This window comes from Hyalella azteca, unplaced genomic scaffold, assembly GCF_000764305.2.
Source record: "Hyalella azteca isolate HAZT.00-mixed unplaced genomic scaffold, Hazt_2.0.2 contig9969, whole genome shotgun sequence".
Taxonomy (NCBI): domain Eukaryota; kingdom Metazoa; phylum Arthropoda; class Malacostraca; order Amphipoda; family Hyalellidae; genus Hyalella; species Hyalella azteca.
This window is the reverse complement of record NW_025940025.1, coordinates 1-22867: the sequence shown is the minus strand read 5'-3', so window position 1 is coordinate 22867 and position 22867 is coordinate 1. Positions and strand designations below refer to the sequence as shown.

General features: G+C 40.8%; 1 protein-coding gene across 1 annotated transcript; it reads right to left on the bottom strand.

Annotated features, from left to right (window-relative positions):
* Positions 1-106: 106 nt before the first annotated feature.
* On the bottom strand, positions 107-22180 carry LOC108674839 (ryanodine receptor-like; the record flags this gene model as incomplete). Its single annotated transcript, XM_018162812.2, is given in 22 exon segments — positions 107-283; positions 890-1009; positions 2355-2457; positions 3234-3377; positions 4067-4210; positions 4937-5055; positions 5824-6079; positions 7010-7344; positions 7745-7892; positions 7894-7961; positions 8531-8601; positions 8996-9212; positions 9378-9565; positions 10211-10321; positions 10719-10839; positions 11628-11807; positions 12735-12859; positions 14655-14775; positions 15392-15485; positions 19644-19753; positions 21857-22015; positions 22145-22180. Coding segments are annotated over 22 exon segments (3147 nt in total), but the record flags the coding sequence as incomplete, so codon positions are not given.
* Positions 22181-22867: the final 687 nt, after the last annotated feature.

The window sequence follows — 22867 nt, the reverse complement described above, 5'->3', positions numbered from 1 at the left end:
GGCTTCTCACTACCAAACCTTCAGGTAAGAATAGCATACACTACCAATAATATACCTGTAGACAAAGGGGCTAATATTAACATTACATATGCACGACGTGACTCACGTCCTCCTCCTCCTCGGCAGGTTCCTCCGCCTCGTCCAGCGTCAGGTTCGCCGTGGCGTCCTCGTCGCCAGCGTCGCCCAGGACCTCGTCCAGGAGGCCGTCGTCAGCGAGACCAAGCAGGCTCTCCGTCGCAGCCGTCAGGTCCTCTCCTTCTTCAGTTTCACCGATTTCAGAAGCCTGAAATTGGAGAAGAAAATTATTTAATATGTAATAGAAAATGCTTAGAAGGAAAATTAAAGAGAAAATTGCCAATGAAATGACGAAGAAAATTATCACTGAGGTTTTCAGATGCAGCCTTCAGATCTTTATCTTTTTCGTTTCTCAGATTTCAGAAGGATAATATTCGAGACTAAACATATGCCATTAAAAATACTCAAAGGAATTAGATATAAGTAGGTTTAGGTGCGGCATATCAGTGGCGAAACGCAGGCACAGTGAGAGATGAGCAAGCCTTTTCCATCTTTATATACAGAACCAATATGTACAGAACGATCCCTTTTACATACATACAATATATATATACAGAACGATCCTCTTCTATATCAGTGAATGTGAAAAGAATCAATAAGTTTGGCAGTGTTTAACTATTCAGCCTTGTTAAGCGTTTCGGAGGTAGCAGTCCCAAGCAACGCTGCATGGGCGCTGCCTTGGTAGCAATCAAAACGGGAAGTCTAGAAAATAAAAATGAATACAATTTTTTCAATAAGAAATAACTCCACTATACCCTTTTTGGCTTTTTCATCCGATAGATGCCATGCTTATTACTAAATGAATGTGACGTACCTTGTAGAAAAGAAGCAAGAAGTTGATGCAGAATGCCAGCACAAGCGCCATGTACTTGAGGTTGTAGAAGTTCCGTGCCATGAAGCTCATGACCCGACGCATGTAGTCACTGAAGTCAACCTGGCGACAACCAGTTTAACTGTCAAGTTGACGCACTAACAAGATCAACTGTCAAGTTGACGTAGACACCCATAGTTAAACTGTCAAGTTGGTGTACCAACCGCCAGTTGGAATGTTATAGTTGACAGAGCAAACCTTAGATCAAATGTCAAATTGACGTACCATCCCAGTTTGTCAGTTGATCCCAGCAAATTTGATATTATCGTGTAAAACTTTAAAGGCGTCACCGTAAAGTAAATAATTAGATTGGTGCAGTTACTCACTCTGAACTCCTTCACCATGACGTGTAAAGCAGATGAGGAGAAAATAGATTTTCTTTTACAATCTTTTCGTTTTCGTTGTTGTTTGTTTTTGTTTTTATCAGCGGCTGATAGACAAGCCGCAGCAAGCAGGAGTAATGGAGGAGGAGACGTGGATGGCATGAAGGCATGGATGGTTGGGGTAGTGGGGATAGGCACATCGGAGGGTGGGGACAAAAAAGGGGAAGCTGTGTGGAGAGACGGTAATGGGGAAGGGCGCGAAGGGGGCTTGTCAAGGGGAACGCTTTGTTGGGAAAGCGGGACGTCAACTGATAGGGACGAAGGAACCTCGAGGATGGGCGATGTTGATGGAATTTCTGATGACGGAGAAGTGGAAACGACAAGTATGGGCGAAGAAGAAGGAGCGTTAGATGACGAAGAAGAAACCACGAGGATGGGTGGAGTGGAAGAAGCGTTAAATGATGATGATGATGAAGAAACATGCAAGGGGATGGAATATGCGGGTTGGACGTTTGACGATGGCACGGAAGGGACCGACGGGATGAGCGAGGTGGTGGGTAGGCTTGATGGCATAAGAGGGTCGACAGAGGGGACAGAGACAGACAATCCCAGAGAGGAAGTAGGGTAAGCCTCTGCGCTGCTCGCTGAAATCGTGGCTTGGGAGGAGAGTTGAGGAGTGTAAGGTAAGGAGGCGGCAGAGGTTGAATCAATCAGTTCAGGGGGCATGAGGGGAGGATTACAGGGCACGGCTGAGGGAAGTGACTGGTGTGGTCCAATTGCGGCGTGTAAATAAAACATGAAAATCAATGCCCGGTTATCGAAGAGAACGCAAAAAATCATACGAGACTTGTCACTCGTGTTGAGTTAGTTTAGTTCCTAATAACAGTGAAAAAGCATTTTTGAAGAATGATTTTCCTAAATAAAACAGATTAACCGCATAAAATTGGTCCATGACTCATGTGGTGCCAACTTTGTAATACGAAAACCCAGTAAATTTTAACACTGTCGTCGACGATTCAGTCGACACGCAATAAATATCTATTGCTATTAAATTTGGTTTACAATATACTTCGTCAATATGAGACCTGAGAGACTGGCGGGGGTTCGGCGGCGGTTGCTTGCTCTTGCGTCGCTTTAGACTCTTCGGCGGCGACCTGAGCGGCCTCGGCTTCCTTCTTCTCGGCAGCCCTGGCACCAGAAACATGTTTCTCGCGATTTAAAAATATTTTTTTACTTTCTTGCATAAATAAGGGGTTGAGTGGTGAATCTGCTCTGGCTTTGTATAAAGAAGAATCTTGACAAAAACACATTAGGAATGGACGTTTGGACTAGGAATTATATCAGTTGATGCGACAACCGTATAATGATAACCACTACACTTGCTGATGTAACTCCCGTATGATATTATCTATTGCACTGATAATGAAACCCCCTTACGACGAGAAATATTTAAATATTTATAAAAACGTGGTCCACGCAGCAACATTCACTTAACATCACAAATGATGATTGTCAAAGAATTTTGCTTCGAAGAAATTGTTCGGGTTTGGAAGATTTTTCTAATTATAATGATTTTCTACGAAAACATTTCAGCTACAATTCCATAGTTTTTCTAGGACCTTTCAGCTCTCTCATGTCAATAAAAGTTAAACTAAAAATTTTCAGAAAAATATTAAAATCAAATAACAAACAAACAACATCATATTAAAAACATTATTGAACAAAACATTAAAAAATACAACTCAGTACTCACTGCAGTGAGTGACAGAGAGCGCATTTTCTCGTCGACGAAAACGTGAAGTCACGGACGGACAGACGGACATGGCGAGCACAAAAGTGCATTTTTTTCATAAATGAGAAAATGCGCTAAAAATATTAATATTAAACAAATATTAAAAATGGATCAAAAATAAAAAAAAATGAAGATGTTGGAGCGAAGACAATGCAATCAGGCATGGTCTCACATGACAGCAGCAAGAGCTTCTTCAGGCGACACGACGACGTCGGACTCGAGCAGCTCGCTGAGCACGGCCTTCTTGTCCTTCCTGGGACCCACGCTGCCTTCAGCGTCCCCAGCCTTCGGGAAGGGCGCCTCGGTCAGGGCCAGTCTGTCGAGTTAAGGAGATGTTATGAACAAGAATAATAATTAAGACAGTAAATAATTATGATGGCTGGCACAGCGGCGATCGTAAAGTGACGGTTAGGCTTCGGTCAGGGCGAGTTGATTTTGTGGCTAAACACAACCTTTGTTGCTGCCGAACTTGTAATAAATAAATATAGGCTTACGAGTTAACATTTGCAGAGCTGATCAGGGCTCGACCGAAGATCGTCGATGGTATCTATATGCTAAGTCCGTTGGTTTGACTACTAACGAAGAAATAAACCTATGAGTAAGGGTGCAGTACGGGTTATGGGTAAAGTATGGGCAGGATTCATAGAATACGGCATTACAAGAATCTTTTGATAATGGCTCACTGAGCTCAATGGCTCCACCAAATCCAGAAAAGAATGATGAAATGTTTAATGAGCTAAAAAAATAAGCCTAAGAATTGATCCGCATTAATATACATTTGATTTGATACGAACGAAGCACTGATTTTATTTGCAGGAGGTCTCGACTCACTGATTTTATTTGTACGGACGGACAGACGGACATGGCGAGCACAAAAGTGCATTTTTTTCATAAATGAGAAAATGCGCTAAAAATATTAATATTAAACAAATATTAAAAATGGATCAAAAATAAAAAAAAATGAAGATGTTGGAGCGAAGACAATGCAATCAGGCATGGTCTCACATGACAGCAGCAAGAGCTTCTTCAGGCGACACGACGACGTCGGACTCGAGCAGCTCGCTGAGCACGGCCTTCTTGTCCTTCCTGGGACCCACGCTGCCTTCAGCGTCCCCAGCCTTCGGGAAGGGCGCCTCGGTCAGGGCCAGTCTGTCGAGTTAAGGAGATGTTATGAACAAGAATAATAATTAAGACAGTAAATAATTATGATGGCTGGCACAGCGGCGATCGTAAAGTGACGGTTAGGCTTCGGTCAGGGCGAGTCTAGCGAATTAATTGGTTGTGACTAGACAGAACGAACTGGTAATACATAAATACAGGCTTACGAGTTGACATTTGTAAAGCTGATCAGGACTCGCCCGAAGATCGTCGATGGTATCGTCGAAGTCCGTTGGTTTGGCAATACAAGAATTGTTTGATAATGGCTCGCCGAGCTCAATGGTTACACCAAATTCAGAAAAGAATAATGAAGTGTTCAATGAGTTCACCTAAATTAAGCTACTATAAAGTGCAAACTATATATTAAATAAAGTGCATATATAGATTAAATTTTATAGAAACAAAGCAGTCGATAAAGAAATTTGTTTGTAGGAGGTCTGGACTCACTGATTTTATTTGCAGGAGGCCCCGACTCAAGGATTTTATTTGTAGGAGGCCCCGACTCAAGGATTTTACTTGCAAGAGATCTCGACTCACTGATTTTATTTGCAGGAGGCCCCGACTCAAGGATTTTATTTGCAGGAGGTCTCGACTCACTGATTTTACTTGCAGAAGGTCTCGACTCACTGATTTTATTTGCAGCAGGTCTCGACTCACTGATTTTATTTACAGGAGGTCCCGAATCACTGATTTTACTTGCAGGAGGTCTCGACTCACTGATTATTGTCTTCAATGGGCGGTTTTAGTTCAGGCAGGACATCGCTGGGCTGAGGCTCGTCTGCGACAGGCAGGGAGATGGGCACCAACGGGCCGCTCTTCTGCTCCTTCTCCACGACCTGCGCACCAACATCCGCGCGCATTATTTATTAGAATAAAAACTTAATGAATACAATCATCACGGCGATTCCAAAACTACATAAAGGTAACGTATTTTAAACATATAAAGATAATATAGTTAAGTAGCAATTACAGTAATTTGATCAAAACCAGTTTACTTCACATCTTTACTGTGCATCACTCGATCTGCAGCTCTAGAATAGCTGAATAAAGAATCAGGACCTCGAATACAGATTTTCTTTGCATCTTAAATCGTTCGAAGTCTGAGAGTATGCCAAAGTAATTTTTTTTTCAAGTGCACATCACGCCATGCGGGTATATTAAGTTCATATTCAGTGAAAATTTCCATTTTATTTTATATGATGCCTCGGAATTTTACCTTAATTCAAAGCAACCTCCGTTAATAATTGTTCGGGTTTGCAGGTAAAAAATAAAAATGAGGAAAATACCTAAAAAATTAAGAATAAGGAAGTAGAAGCAACCTTGTTTTAGCATTATGTAATTTTAACATTGGAGCTAACGGACAGCATAATAGCATAATAATTTAGTTCTAACTCCAGACTATCTGTGTAGCTCAACGTTTAGCTCAAACCTAAGAAACAGAAAGTTCGATATTTAGCTTTAGCCTTCTGCACATGACATTCTTATAGCTCTGGTTGCTGAAAAAAATCGTTTATTTATGTTCCTACATGATTATCATCATCTATAAGCATTATTTTCTATACCCATTTCTATTTACTTTCCTATTCATTGCTTAATTTTACTACCTTCTCTTGCGGAGGTCCTCTCATGAGCGTCATGATGCCGCCCCAGAACTTCTTGACGAAGTGTACGCCGAAAAGAACGCAATAATACACGGCGTACAGCAGCATCTTTACGAAGCCCATGCAGAGCTCGCTGGGCGGCAGCTGCTTCAGCTCGGCCACCTTCCTCCTGACGTTGGCAGGCGACAGCAGAGACAGGCCATCCTTGAGGGCATCACGACCACGACGCAGTTGAAACTTGATCAGCTCCATGCCCGTCCTGAGGGATGTAAATACGTCACGATTTGTTCCATGCCCGTCCTGACAGACATTAACAAGCGTTGTGGGCGATCTTGAGGGATATTTATACGTGTCGAGGGCGATGAGAGGCTTAGCCTTCAGTCAGTGTGGGGATTAATTGTTCTAACTAAATCAGTTTGCCCTTGTCGGACTTCATGGGTAAACGTACCTACACTCACTACAATTGTTCAGTTGGAAAAATTATCAGATTTTTAAGATGGGTTAAGGTGAGAATACACTAGCTCAAGCTGTTTTCAACTCCAATCCTAATGTTGAGGTCTCTCGTTAACAAGAAATGTCATCCCTGAATACGGTTATAGCGGAGGTGTAGTCTGGAGCAAATTTGTGTTTATAAGCCAGAAAATTTCTAGTCTTGCGACCATATACAGTTTAGATTTGGTACTTCTTCATCTCGTTTCTTCTTTCGTTTCTCGTTTCGTCACATAGTATCTTCAAGTTTACACAGTTCCTCAAATGATTCGAAGAGCGCTATAAGCTATTAGTTTGTCATGTCTTCGTATGTTGTCTTGTGCTTATATTATATTGTTCACAATTTATTGTTCACAATACCCACGATAACTATTTTATCTGATCATACTGTCAACTTGTTCTTGTCCCAGCACAGAAACTAAATATTAATTTACCCCCTGATCCTGGCACGAATCACTTCCTCCATCAACCTCGTTCAAAGAGAACTCTAACTTAATTTTAAAATAAACAAGAATTGAAACTAAATAAATGTCATATCACAATAATGCCTATTCAAATAACGTAGACTTCAATACAGAATATAAATAATAAGAGAAAATAATTTTCATGTCGCAAAAAATCTTTCAGCGCACAATAGTTGGAGAATTTGTATTGGCATCTTCAAAATTAAAAAAAAACACATTAAGATTAGTGTACTAACTTCTCCTGTTCGTCGTCGTTGAGATATTGCATGGCGTCGCTGTGGCATTTCTTGGCCATGCCATCATCTTCCTCCTGCACCAAGGCGGCCGCGTGCTGCATCTCAAAAATGGCGTCCTCGCAGAAATTCACGAACGCCTCGAGCTTTTCCTTGTCGCCTTCGGTGACGATGGAGTAGAAGAAGGCGCGTTTCGACTCCTTGATCTGCGGCTTCTCCCACTGCTCGATGTTATCTTCCTTGATCTCGAAGTAGACGCGTTCGATACGCTTGCAGCCGCCCATGATTTCGATGCGGCCCAAGAAATTCTCGAAGTAGTTGAGGACAGAACCTGCAGTCTGACGCGGAGAGACATTACATAAATATTCTTGTGATGTCATAAAGCTAGAGCACCAGTGAGCAAGAGCACCGGCGAACTAGAGCACCAGCGAATTAGAGCACCAGTAAATGAGAGCACCAATGAGCTTGAGCACCCATGAGCACAAGCACAAGTGAAGTAGAGCACCAGTGAATTAAAGCACCAGTAAACTAAAGCACCAGTAAACTAGAGCACCAGTGAACTAGAGCACCAGCGAGCTAGAACACCTGCGAACTAGAGCACCAGTAAACGATAGCACCCCAAGCAGTGAGCTAGTGCACCAGTGAGCTAGAGCACCAGTGACTTAGAGTGCGCCATTGAACTAAAGTAATCAAGAGCTACTTCTAAAAGATTCTATGCGCGCAGTAAACGCTACTCACCTCTAGGAACTTGGTGAGGCGGGGGTCGTTGGGCATGTGCTCGGATAAGTTGGTGAGCAGCACGGCGAGGTTGAAGCCAATATCCTTGGCTGGGTTATGGAAGCGCTCCGTGAACTCCACGTAGTCGATCTTGCCGTCGTGTATGGCTCACCATGAAGGTCACGGAGTTCGTCAAATCTTTCAATTTCAGGAACATGTCGAAGTAGCGCAGAATCAGCTGTCCGATTGTGAAGAAAATATCACGAAATCAGTGATAAATTTACTCAGGCTTTCGATTAGACTGCTTAAGTCACAAATTTGGTAAGAAAATCACCTTATTTTCATTGAAAAATTCACCATATCTTCATCGAAAAAATTCGACATATCTTCATCAAAAAATTCACCATATCTTCATCGTAAAAATTCACCATATCTTCATCGACACCATGTTTTCGATGAGAATATGCTTAATTGGCGTCTTCTAAACTTTAAAATTCTTAGTGATAATTTTTCAAATTATTAGTGATAATAAGGACGACATGACAGCAGCGCGGCTGCCATCAGAGTCAGGCTAGTGTAAATGGGCTACGTTACCTTGTCTATTAAATGAACAGTAGGTGCATATAAGCAACCGATAAGCAAAATTGTGAGTTATGGAACTGCTTTAGGACTAATAACAACAGAAAAATAAATAGATCCCGCTGCGAGCTCAAGACCTGGAAATTACATGCCTGATTTATCTATCTAATTACATAGATAGTTTTGCATGAATATACTAATAACTTAATTCATTTAATTGAAGCTCACCTCAACGTTAGACTGATTTTCAACGAGAGTGTCCACCATCTGTTTGCCGATGGTGCCGTTCACCACGTTGCCTGTAACACATAACGTAATGGACGTGAACATTCCGTCAAAACTGGATACTCAGTCAAATGCACTCAGAAAACACGAACGGGTTATGTTGTATAATTTATGACAAAATTTCTTGCCCACAGCACGAACAGAGATCGGACTTAGCACTGATTCGCCCTTCTACCAGGCCCAAAGTGTGTCAGGATGACCAACTCAATAAAGGCAATAATTAACAAACATAAGCAATATAATACACGAAGTATGGGATAAGAGAAGAGTCACCCTCGAGCATGGAGAGCATCATAATGACCACATCACTTTTAATGAAAATGTTTTCAACTCACCCTCCATAATGGAGAGCACCATAATGAACACGTACTTCCTAATGACCATGTTTCCTATAGAGATATGACTCACCCTCGAGCATGGAGAGCATCATGATGACCATGTCCTTTTGCAGGTTAAGCAGCTCCTGCAGGAGGTCCACTTGGCAGGTGTGCTTGCTGAGCTTATCCTGCATGTGGGCGAAGAGGAACAGGAAGCCACCAACCGCGTCCCAGAGGCGCGAGTGAGCGAGGGTCTGCTGGTTGCCTACACACGGTCCCTGTATCACCTCAGTCAGCGTGTTGAAAACCTGTGCAAATGACAGGCAAAAAAATTCAACATTAAAGCATATTGTTATAACATTATGTGTTTGTGTCGGTTACGGTCACTCAATACCGTAATATACATTTTTATGAAAATTATCAAAGGAACGCAAAAGCATGAAACGGGTTAACCAAAGGCCACAATACATCACCTGGCTAGCAACTTCGATGGCTTTGAAGAAGTTAGCTTTGCCAGCAGGATCGATGATCTCTTTGGAGGAGTAGTGCCAGTAGAAGTCCATGATGCTTTCCTGCAGTCGTAGCAAGTAGTCTACCGTGCAGTTAATGACGTTGACTGTGGTGGTGTTACCGGCCTGCGTCCTCAGGTAGTTCTGCCAGTCTGCACACAACATATTTGAACTTCATGGTTGAACTATATAAGGTTGTCCCACGAGGATTTCCGTCTTTCAGTTCAGCTTTCTTGTTACGTCACTAAGATCGAGAAAAGTAAACAAACCCGTCATTCGCATGACGGATTGGTTGACTGGTTTGATCGCAATTCAGTGAATGGTTCGATTAATGCACGTGACGACACTGAGATCAGTGAGTTCACAGGCGAACAACGAACTACATCCGCAAAAATGAGCTTCTCCTGGGTCAACCTTATACTAGTTCAACCATGTTTGAACTTAACCTTCGTCAGACTACACGAATGTGATATTTTACATTCATATCTACGCAGTTCGACGAGGGTAAAACGGATGAAGCATCATAAAATATTATTGAACTCAGCATAACTGTACAACAGTCGGATATGTTCGATTGTAATTTGAGTAGCAAAAACGATGTTAAAATACGACACAGTATAGATAAAAAAAGATTTTGTGATGGAAAGAAAAAACGAGATAGTTCAAAATGAGAATTTTCATGTAGAAATTAATACTGATGATTTTACCTGCTTCTCTGTTGAAACTAGATGAACAATTATTTTAATTAAAGGGACATTATTCGAAGTGTAATCATCAAGGACATGTGAACATCTAACCAAGGTTGTGTCCTTCGCAGGTGAGCTGGATGAAGCGGAACAGGGCGCAGGTGAACTCAGCGTCGTGCATGTTCTTCTCACCCGCTGCTCCGTCCGCTCCCACGCCCAGGCCTGGTGGAGGTGAAGCCACACACAGGATGGTTCATATATTTTAGAATTTCTCCACGCAAAAGAAGCTCTACGGTCACTGCAGTTCAGTAGGCGCAACCAAATTTCTCCACGCAAAACAAGAGCGGATAAATTAATTGCAGTTCAGTTGGCGCAACCAAGCCCGAGTAGGCCACGCACGAGTTCATGTACGACCGCTCGCGGCCAAGCTTCACGTTCACCTATCTTGGCCCCCGTTGCAAATTGCGCCCATAGTACATTTTCATGAACATCGCAACAGTTTTGAAGCCAAGTATAAATATATTATTCCTAATTGATAACCGATCAGCGCTCAGTCACAGTAAACGTAGGTATTTGGAGGCGGTAGATCACGAAAAAGTCAGTAGGTATCATTCCGCACCTTCAGCTTTGGTGTTGCGCTCGAATGCGTCGAGGTCGAGCACGGAGCACGAGCTCATCAGACCTGAGATGGAGAGGAAGAACGACGCGTCTTTTTTCTCCTTCAAGTAGTTCAGCATCGCCTGCAATGAGTTATCACATAAATTTAGAGTCATTTAAAAAAGAGTTTGCTTCTAAGTGCTATACGAAACCGTCAGGATACAATATAGAATGGTTCATACACAAATAATTTGAATCCTGTTTGAAAGACTTTTTGTTTGCATTTCTGCCTTGCATTGGTCCGCGGCGTCATTGACTCGTTAAACACAAGCTCATACAAGCCTCGAGTATGAAAGTATAGTCAAGAACACATTATAGATACAGTGGTGCAACGGTGCTTGTTTGGACTGAATGCACCTCCAGCGTTATATATCTGATTAAAGATCAGTGGCTCTATATAATTAACGTTAGTTTGTAAAAATAAGATCAATAGACCAATTTTTAAACCTCCCGAAAAAAGGTCACATTAAATTAATCAGTGACTGTTCAGAATTGGCCAAATCTGAAATTTTGACACGTTGCTCCAGGCTTTGACTCAAGATGCTTTTAGGGTCCTTGACGTACCCAGAATGTTGCTAGCCTCCCTGATGTAATGTAAAATGTTAGGAGCCTCCCTGACGTAACATCAGAATGTGGCTAGCAGCCCTGACGTAACCCATGCACATGTTGCTAGCCTTCCTGACGTAACACCTGGATGTTTCTAGCCTCTCTGAAGTAAACCAGAATATTCATTCACAGCCTGAACGTAAAAGTCAAGATGCGTTTAGCCTTCCTCACTTAACACCAGGATGTTGCTCGCTTCCTGATGTAACTCAAGATATTACTAGCCTCCCTGACGTAACTGAGGGTGCTGACTCACGGCCTGCANCACGGCCTGCACGTCGATGTTGCCGCCACGGAGGATGGAGATGCCGAGGAGCAAGGTCTTCATGACGCTCTCGGTCTGCTGGCCCTTGGCTGCGGAGATGTGGAGGAGGACCATCTCTGCCACGCCCCTGTTGGCCAGCCGTGCCTGGTGGAACAGCAGTTTCTGCTTCTCCAGCTCTTGTTCCTGCGAGAAGTAAAAAAGTTTTTAAATCACTGAGAAAATAAGAAAAAAAAATTTGTTCATCAGAAAAAGGCACGCAAATAACTTTACCAGCCTCGATTTAGCACTTAAATTTCTTACAGACGTTCTTTGCATAAATTGAAAATTTCAAAATATATTAAAAGGCTATGAGTACTGAACTAATGAAAAGGATTTGTTGTAAGAACAATTATGAATGAATCACATGCGACCAAATTTTCCATGTTGGTGTATAAAACACCTTTCAAGTCCTCTTTCTATAGTTGGCTTAACAATATTGATTGCATTTAAATTTCAAGAAGCAATTGGATTTATTATCGACAAAGAATTTTGTTTTTACTTGGACATTTAATCCACGATGGTAGTTTAACCAATAATGTTTTAAAATAATTTTATTTTTCTTTCACTTTTGCAATAGCTCAAATAAGAAAAATCTTCATATAATATCACACACATAATCAAAGAGAAAGAGTGGCGACTTAATTACCTCAAAGGGCTATAATGCCTTATATATACATATATAAATAAGGCCAACATGTAATGACGGAAGAATAATTGTATGCTAGAATTGCATTCCCTTTCGTTCCTAGAGGTGTTACTTCTTAATATTTGTACCAAAAACAATAAAAAAATTTGTGAATACAAAATGATTTTTTTTAAGGCAGCAAAGCTCACCGTGAGATCCTCTTTTCTCTTGTTGCAGCCTCGTATGGCAGCATGTTAGGGGGCAGAGAACGCTGGTCATGCACGAGTTAGCGATATTGAGTTAAAACAACCAATACTGTAATAGAAATATTGTTAGTAAAGTCACTTACACAAATTCAACACAAAAATAGTAGTCAAGCAATACTGCACTAGCAATGTTGTTAGTAAAGTCACTTACACAAATTTTGATAAAGGTCACTGCCTTACATTGATGGAGGCAGCGGGATCTCCGCCGTCATCACCACCTTCGTCGTCACCTTCTTCCTCTTCTTCACCACAAGACTTGGCCATGATCTCGGCGTAGTTCATGTAGAGCTGGTCTTCTCCATGTCCTGTATTGAATTAAATAGTAATCAATCAGGTAATTATCGGTAAAAATACTATCATTCATAAGTATTCTTTAAGAATTACTTGAACTTTTGTCTACTGAGATAACAAACGCGACCCCCAAACTTTTATCAACGAATAACGTTGATTGTCAAGTTTGTTACCTGGCAAGTCTTTAGCTACGAATAACGTTGACTATCAAGTTTGTGTATTACAAGGCAGGAAGGCAGGATTTAGTCTATACTGACACTAACTATCGTAACCACAGCTAGGGCTTCAGCTACGGATAGCATTGACTGTGGATAATGTATCCATAGACGAAGAGCTTAAGAATGCGCGTAAGAATGTGTATAGGAATCTACAATTAAACGCGAGTGTGGACTTGCCTCCAGCACTCTCAGTGGTGGCCTTCCTGCTGAAAGTTGTCACGAGCTGCGTCAGTTGGTCTGGTTTGTCTTCCTCTTCTTCCGCCTCCTTCTTTTTGCTCTCGGCTTCCTCGAAGGACAGCTGACAAAAAAAAAAAGCGTGTCAAGTCTAAGTGTAGATATCACATCACGCATTCTCGACCATCATGATTGCGTAAATCGCAGTTAAGATAAATTATTTCTTCATGCTAATGATCGTTCAATGTATATCGTGTATCGTATAGCAATTATAGACACAGTGTTTCAAGAGAAGCGCAATTTTGTTCAAATGAGATTGAAGAGTGAAGTGTAATTCACCTTAATATATTCAATTACTGGAGATCCATCTTACGGTTCAAAATATTGACCGTATGACTACATTACGTGACAAAAACTTATACTCTATAGCTTCACGCCGAGGAAAAAAATGCGCATCATATAGCGCAATACGGTTATGTAGTGTTGAACCATGATCTCATCCATTAACATGAGCCTTAAGCAGATCTAACACCGTGAATAGCGTTTTACTGCAGATACTTATTACCGAAAAATGGCGAATCAAACTGTTTTCACTAATCGACCGAAACGCAAAGAGGAATTAGTTTGCTGTTATGCCATAATTTAAATTTACAGGAGAACACCGAAAGTACGGAGAGTGAAAACAACTGCCACAAAAACATCAGATATCGGGATTTTTTTTCATGAAATTAGGTCAAAGCTCACTGCCAAATATTCATTAACATAAACCTAAATCAAGGAAGAAAAAATGAGCCAAACTATCATTGAAGTTCTTTTCGGACTTGCATGCATTACAATTCCACAGAAGCGTTGATGTAAACGGAATCTGCCTAGCATAATTTTACAATATTTATTTTGGTCGCCAATTTGACGAAAAAAAACTAAAGAAAATAGAATCTGGACAATCTGAACTGTTTGAAGCTGAATTACTACGAAATGTGAGCTTGAAGTTTTGCATCAACACTGCCACGATGGCTTCAATATCATGAGATATGCTGATCATTTCTCGACCGTCAAAGCCCAATGTGCTCGAAACAAGCTTGCCACAACTCTACGCTCACCGCCACTTCCCCTAAGCAAGGTACGAAATAATTTGCTAAACGTTAGGACCCCTATGCAAAGTACGAAATACTTGGCTCACCGTTAGGAATCCAATGCAAGATACGAAATAATTTGTTCACCGTCAGCTTCACTATACATGATAAAATATGATTGGCTCACTGTCAGGTCCCCTATGAGAGGTACGATATTATTCGTTCATCGTCAGGTCCACTTTGAAAGGTCCGATAGTATTGGTTCATCGTCAGGTCCCCTATGAAAGGTCCGATAGTATTGGTTCATCGTCAGGTCCCCTATGAAAGGTCTAGTGTGGACTTGCCTCCAGCACTCTCAGTGGTGGCCTTCCTGCTGAAAGTTGTCACGAGCTGCGTCAGTTGGTCTGGTTTGTCTTCCTCTTCTTCTGCCTCCTTCTTCTTGCTCTCGGCTTCCTCGAAAGACAGCTGGCCAAAAAATGAAAAAAATATAACTCAGGACTCACTGCAGTGAGTAACAGAGAGCGCATTTTTTCGTCGACGAAAACGTGAAGTCACGGACGGACAGACAGACGGACAGACAGACGGACGGACATGACGAGCGCAATAGGGCATTTTTCCATAAATGAGAAAATGCGCTAAAAACATGAACGCATGAAGCATGTCAAGTCTAAGTGGAGTTATCACGTCACGCCTTCCCAACCATCATGATTACGTAAAAATCGCAGTTAAGATAAATTATTTCTTCATGCTCATGATCGTTCAATGTATACCGTGCCTCATATCTATTATTGACACAGTGTGTCAAGAGGAGCGCAATTTTGCTCAAATGTATTTGAAGAGTCAAGTATAATTCACCAAAATAATTCAATTACTAAAGATCCATCTTACGGTTCAAAATAATGACCGTATGAGTACATTACGTAACAAAAACTTATACCCTATAGCTTAACGCCAAGAAAAATGCGCATCATATAGCGCAATACGGGCGCAATTGGTTCATCGTCAGGTCCCCTATGAAAGGTCTGATATTATTGGTTCACCGTCAGGTCCCCTATGCAAAGTAAAAAAATTATTAGCTTACCGTTAGATCCTCTATGACGACCTCTTGACCGGCATTCTCATCAGAAAGCCAGAACTCGCGATACGTTCTCAGGAAGAGGTTAACTGCGCGATGCCTGTAAGACATGTTGGTTGGAAAAAGCCCAGGTTAGACTGAAATGTTCGTTAGTGAGTCAGTAAAGAACCATGGCTTAATTGTCGCCTCCTCCCCCCCACCCACCACTTAACGCGAACCTCGGACAACGCACCTCTTCCACGCCATATTCATTTAATTTCTTTTTATCACGTTTGAAAATACGCTCGTTCAAATAAAAACTCGTTAGAAATCTTAATAGTTATTTTTTCAAAGAAATTTAAAGGCAAAGGCCACGAGAAGCGTTGAGGAGGTGCTCATCATACGTCGACTTCAACAGCAGCTTCATGGGAAAATAAAATGTGAATTTTCAAGTGACACTCGGCCGAGTGACAATCGACCGAGGCGGTGTGGTTTCAACCCTAACAGGAACGTGACGATAGTCATACATTTTTACGATTCAACAGAAACGATTTGAAAACAGGGTTGCAGTCAAGTTGTAGTGAATGTGAATTGCTTATGCACATGAATTTGAGTGATCTTGTTGCGATTGTTGATCGTGAGAATAAATAAGAAAGTATAGATGAGCAAACATATTCTTATGGAATAAAATAATTTTCATAAATGAGATACTAAAACAAAGCTAGAAAATGCTTTCGCGGACGAAACTCAAGAAGATATTCAATAAAGAAACAAATGACGCATGGTGACGCTAATAAAACATTTGCCTGAGATGGTAACATTTGCCTTCACAATCTTTCATCTTTGCAATTCTCTGCGTAAGTCACAAAATACCACGGTTTTTGCGCTGTGAAAATTTTCATTCAAGTAAGTAATCATGACAATTAACTTCAAGCAACTGGAAGAATTTATTCCCCTTGCACGTAACTGTTTCGAAATCACATGAGCTGCTGCTGAAGTCGGTTGCGGTTGCCCTCGAGGACAAGCAAGTTATTGAAGCGATTGTATTTTGTTGTTTTGAGGATTCAAGCGCCTAGCATAGACCATGACCGACATAGATTCATCTTAGTGACCACAAAGGAAATTCTAGCCAGAGGCGAGGACGTGACCAAAGACTAACTAAAGACCCGACACTGAACTATACAGCGGCCTTGATACCAAGTCTCGTTCTATGAACGTCATATTAGACAGCAAGATGCATAATTAAAAAATTCTACTGCCTATAAATTAAAATGCAATCATATCGTACATGAATAAATAAAAAAATAAAAAAAAGAACCGAAAACTAAAAAAGAAAAGGTTTAAAAAAAAAGAGAAGAAAACACACAAAGATATGATCTGTACAAGATTGACTGCATCAAGCAAGCTCCCTCCCTCAGCACGCATCCCAAGCATAGAATATAGCGAATAATTTGAAAAATGGCTAGCTGGTGACTCAGGACCAGCAATAAACATAAACAAAAGACGGAATTAAGATGTTTTTGCAGTTTTGAGAAATATTTTTCGCGCTTCATGGTCCATGTTGGGCGCGCGCGGAGGGACAGGCCAGGGTTAACGTTATTAACTGCCACTCTAGTATAAAAATTAACAAAAATCTAGAAAAAATCTTCCGTTCCGAAGAAAATCTGAAAGCCAATATTGAGAACAATAAAGCTATCAATCCAGAACCAAAAAAAAAAATCGTCCACACCTTTTACCTGCATTAAATGAAGCGTGGAAATGAGAAAAGAAAAAAATTCAAATAAATCTGGAAAAAGCGTAAATCGGCAGCGATAATGAAATTAACGGAAGGACCGTGCGGATGACCTCACCTCCGCAAGTTATAGAAGAAAACGGACCGCAGACAAGCAATTGCTGCTCGCTTGCGTGCAAAGGATAGGAGCTTCTTCCAACCGGAGCCAGAGGTTGGGGGCGTACACGCCTGGACAGGGGTTAGTGAGTGAGGGTTAAACCCTTTGTCTACGGATGCATCATCCACCGTCAAAGATAAAGATTGATGTTACCAGGCCTAACGTTGTACCAAAAGGCCTGGTATAACCGGAGTTACCATCCGTAGACAAAGGGTTAATTTAACTTGGGTTATTCCGTCACCGGGCACAAAATCAGAGGGAAAGAGAATGAGGGTTTTACAGAAATAACCGACGCTGTGCAGAAAATATTAGGCAAGTTAGTTGAAATGGTATAGCGATCCATGGATATAAAGTTTGTATCGTTCACGATTGGATGAAAACTCCATGTATTGAATATTTGATTTCATGATTAACTGTATGATTTTTTGGAATAAAGAGTTTGTATTTGAGGTGCTGCTTATATGAGTAGAACGAGAGACCGGGAAAAAACTGAAAGATCTCTTGCCCGATAAAGAAGTTAAGGGGAATTAATCACAACAACGTTAATTCAGTTGCACAATGGAATATTTTTTGTAAGAAGGTTCTGATATTCCAACAATTTTTCACACGGAGCTCCTGAGTAGTCGAACTGAAATGAACGAACGAAAACTTCGACTGAGCACAACACCAAACCATGCAGAACTCTTCATCACAGCAACGTCGGCAACACTAAAGTCGGTGGGTGGGGGTCCAAAAAGTTTGGGGGGCGAGGGGGTCCACCCGAATGGGTAAAAATGGCTTCCAGCCTTCCAAGAAAATGGAAAGCAAGGAGGAAATACCTCGTTGATGCTGGAGCTGCAGTCACTCGTTAGTAAGGTTAGTATCATGAACATTTCTTAACTATTAACTAACATAATTCAACTAACATAGTTCAATCTTGACTCCAGAGTAAGATCAAACAATTTGCAATATTCACATTTATTTATATTTGTATTGAAAATATACACAGGGAGAAACAAATATGGCAATTTAAATGCGATCGTTCTACACACTGAGGACAAGAATAAAACGGTGCTCTGCAAGACATGTTAGAACACAGAATGTTGTGAGGTGGAAGACATTAATTTCAATTTCATAAGAATCGAGAAAACATTAATAACACAATGTAAGTATTTTAGTGTTAGGCGTCGCCCGTATCCAGTCTACTAAAAAATAACGCCGGCCAATATTATGTTAGATTAATTTTACATATTAATTTTATATTATGGTAACTGTAGAATATGGCTCGTAAAGTTCATGGCACATTAAATAACAAATGTTATTGCATGCAAAAAATCAACGGTATACACACGATACATACAGGTATCGTTGTCTGAGAATCGTGTGACACATTTGTGACGAAAGCAATTGACGAAGTCGTTTAATAAAGCGAAAGGATGACTTTGAGGCCCTCGTTTAACTTCGCCAGATAAGAACAGGACATGAGTGAACAATCATATTAGCTACTAATGAGTGAACAGCTAATATGAGTGAACAATCATATTAGCTACTAATGAGTGAACAGCTAATATGAGTGAACAATCATATTAGCTACTTTAAAGTTAAGCAAGTATGAAACACGTCTCCACCACGTGTAAGTGAATGAACGAAATAAACAAACCTTAGTGGGTCAAGATGACCCACACTAAGACAAAAAGCACACGAAAGTAGGGCTATTTGGACAAAGTCTCTCTCATTTTTCTGAATGTATATTACATCCTCGTTAAGAAACTAGATCCGCGAGGTACGCAATGCAAAACAAATGGCGCGCCTGTATATAGCAGCCGGCGAAGCTCGCATATTACGTGACCGTAGATGAGCTACGTGAGGTTGAATAAATTAAAAAATTCGGAGTCTTGGTAGTGAAATTAATAATTATCAACGTGATTTTCATGAAGAAAAAATCGTATATCTGTTGGAATAATAGTGATTATTAAAATTTCGGAAAGAATATCTCTTAACACCTGCACAATTATAAGAATGTGTGTTGTGTGTTTTTGAAAATTCAGCAGGCGTCAATCGGTGGACAAAATCGGTTGCGGAGATTTTGTCAATCGGTGTTTGATTGATGGTGCGATCACCACCTTTGATGACGGTGCGATCGGTGGACAAACACCGTCAATCGGTGGACTAACATGGTTGCGGCATGTCAGAGGACGAGGTTATAATTGGCAGACACGACGAGCCAGCGGACACGGCTAGTCTGTTGACACGGCTAATCTGTGAGCACGACTAATCTGAAAACACTGTTAGTCAGTGGACACGGCCAGTCATCGGACGCGGTTAATCATCACAGGTTGTTAATCGGCGTACACGGCAAGTCAGAAGATGGTGGCGAGGTTAGTGCACACCCCACACAGCAACTCCAGTACCTGGGCATCATGTGAAGCGACGTCTGTCGGAAGCAAGCGATGACTGCGCGCTTACGCTGTATGGATACGCACGAATGCCAGACCTGCTTCTCGTGCTGCGGGTGGTCGATCTGCGCGTGCAGGCATGCGCGCAATTTTAGACTTAGACTTAGATTTTCTTAGATTTTTTCTTAGATTTTAGACTTTAGAAACAAATGTGGAAATATTACTTTACTTGGGCAGAGTCCGCAATTTCCCAAATTATCTGACGTAAGCTACGAGGGGTTACTGGTTTATAGAATACGTGGTCATTTGTTTACGTTTTGTAGGGTGGCAATTGTTAAGTCACTGTGTAGGTTATTTGCTCCCATTTGTAGGGTGCCATTTGGAACGATGGATATTTGCAGGTGGAGATTTGTTTGCTTTGTGCAGTGTAGGTGGACGCAGGTTTTCTGATAGTGTGGGTGGACACTAGTTAATAATCTCATTGTGAAGGCTGTACTCATCTCAGTGTGTATGCATCCAAGTTTGCTAGTGAAGAATGCGAAATTTTGAGAGTTGAAGTGCATATAAACTTCATCACAATGTAGCTTGGCCAGATATCAATGTAGAATCTGACACAGGCGTGTCAAAAGAAGTGTTAGCACCAACACTTGAATGCTGTTGAAGTACAACTCATGCCAGCTCAAGCGGTGAAACTGGAATTGACGTGGTCCACTTGACGGGGATAAGCATCAATTTGCTTGATCAAGAGAGAGATATGGAGAGAGTAATGGAGGTGCTTGAAAAGATGGCAGTCGATTGGATAGACGAAAAGTGAATCCGATGGATTATGTAGAACATCGACGCACAGGACGCTCAACTTTTGAAAGGGGATTGGAGAACCATTCAAACGAGCGTTGACGTGGAACAGGATTGCTTTCATCAGTTGACCAGTTCGGGCTGCTGCCGCCGCAATAGTCGTCGATTAGTTCACAATAAGATTCTGTTGTGATGGCTTGGCGTTGTTGCAGAAAGTTAAAGAAGATCACATGTCCACAGATAACCTCAATTCTGCAATATTTTTCCTTTTCTGGAGAGTTATCGCCTCGGTGGTCATAGGTGTATAATAACTATTCTTAAGATTACCTGTTGTCGTGAAGGATCCATTTTCCAGCTCATTCTAGTTTTGGGTGTGAGGAAGTAAGAAAAATAGACCCACAAAGATAATTTTTTTGCTCATCATTCAAATCATCGAGAACTCCTTTTTCCAAGTTTTCAAATTTCGCAATACGTTTTAATGCTTCCAGGACCGCATTGGGGCAAGCGTTCATCTCTTTTGCCATCCACCGCATTTTTTTGACGAGGCTGTACCCACCAAAGTCTTCAGATCCTCGCCCGCTTCGGGACGGCTCATCTTTGAGGTTAGAATCTTCGAAACGACATTTTTGCAAGCCAATTCGAGCATTAATACAACCAGACCAAAAAAATAATCGAGCTCCTGCGCTTTCTTTCACTTCGGATTCTTGAAATAATTGACCGAAAATCGTTTAAAGACCTCACATTGTTATGAACTACGAAGAGGCAAATAATTTGACGAAGGCGCATAAATAAAATGAACAGAGTAAATATTCACAGAACAAATTCTGTATCAGTCTGTATATATAATGATGCAGTGAATATTTTTTTCGAGACATGAGTCTAACGAAACCTGACATTAAAAAGTGGAAAACAGAGGAAACGACCTAGAGAAACGTTTTGCATCTTTTCCATATTCCTAACGCTGACGAACAATAAAGAATTATCACTAAGAAAACAGAACGTAACTAATCATAAAAAACACAACGTCCCATTTAATTCCAAGTGAAATTTGAGCTCAAGTGACTTACAAATAGCTTAATATGAGCACTGAGAATTAAACAGCATATGACAGAGAGCCTATTTAATAGTTCAAGGCATTGTAGATGAATGACTTTCACTTAAATTTGTGCGGTGCATGACAGATGAATTATTACACATGTATTTTTGATGCAATTGATGACAATAATCAACAATCAGCTTGAGGAAGCACCCGAAAACCCCGGAAAAACACTTGAAGCGTCCTTACTTGACGATATTATGCAAATATTTGACGATATTATGCACACATCTCTGTTCAACACCCGAAAAAACTTGAAGCGTTCTTACTTCATACCAAAATACTTGATATTATGCTTTTATCTCTGCTCATATTAAAAAATTAGAGCAAGACTCACAGCCAAGAACTTCTCCTTGCAGTGCTGCACGAGTTCCTGTTCTCTGCCAGCGAAGAGGTTCAGGCCCACGGGCAGGAGGCGCTTCAGACACGCCACCATCAGGGAGGACGCGAGCTCCTTGCCTTTGTCGCGCTTCTTGTCGCGCGCTCGCTTCTTCTTCTGTTCATGAATATAAAATGATTTGATCATGAACATAAAATGATTTGGTCATGAATATAAAATGATTTGGTCATGAATATAAAATGATTTGATTTGAATCATTTGATAAAATGATGGTGAAAAGCTCACCGTGAGATCCTCCTTTCTCTTGTTGCAGCCTCGCATGGCAGCATGTTAGGGGACATAGAACGCTGGTCATGCACGAGTTAGCGATATTACGTTAAGACAAGCAATATTGTAATTGATATGTGGTTAGTAAAGTTAATTACACAAATTCAACACATAAATAGTAGTCAAGCAATACTGCACTAGCAATATTGTTAGTGAAGTTACCTACACAAATTCAACACAAAAATACTAATCAAGCAATACTGCACTAGCAATATTGTTAGTGAAGTTATATGCACAAATTCAAAACAAAAATTCTTATCAAGCAATACTGCACAAGCAGTATTGTTCGTAAAGTTACTTACGCAAATTCAGCACATAAATAATACTCAAGCAATACTGCACTAGCAATATTCTTAGTAAAGTTACTTGCACAAATTCAACACAAAAATAGTAGTCAAGCAATACTGCACTAGCAATGTTGTTAGTAAAGTCACTTACACAAATTCAACACAAAAATAGCAGTCAAGCAATACTGCACTAGCAATGTTGTTAGTAAAGTTACTTGCACAAATTCAACACAAAAATAGTAGTCAAGCAATACTGCACTAGCAATGTTGTTAGTAAAGTTACTTGCACAAATTCAACACAAAAATAGTAGTCAAGCAATACTGCACTAGCAATATTGTAAGTAAAGTTACTTGCACAAATTCAATTAAAAATGTTAGTCAAGCTATATTGCAA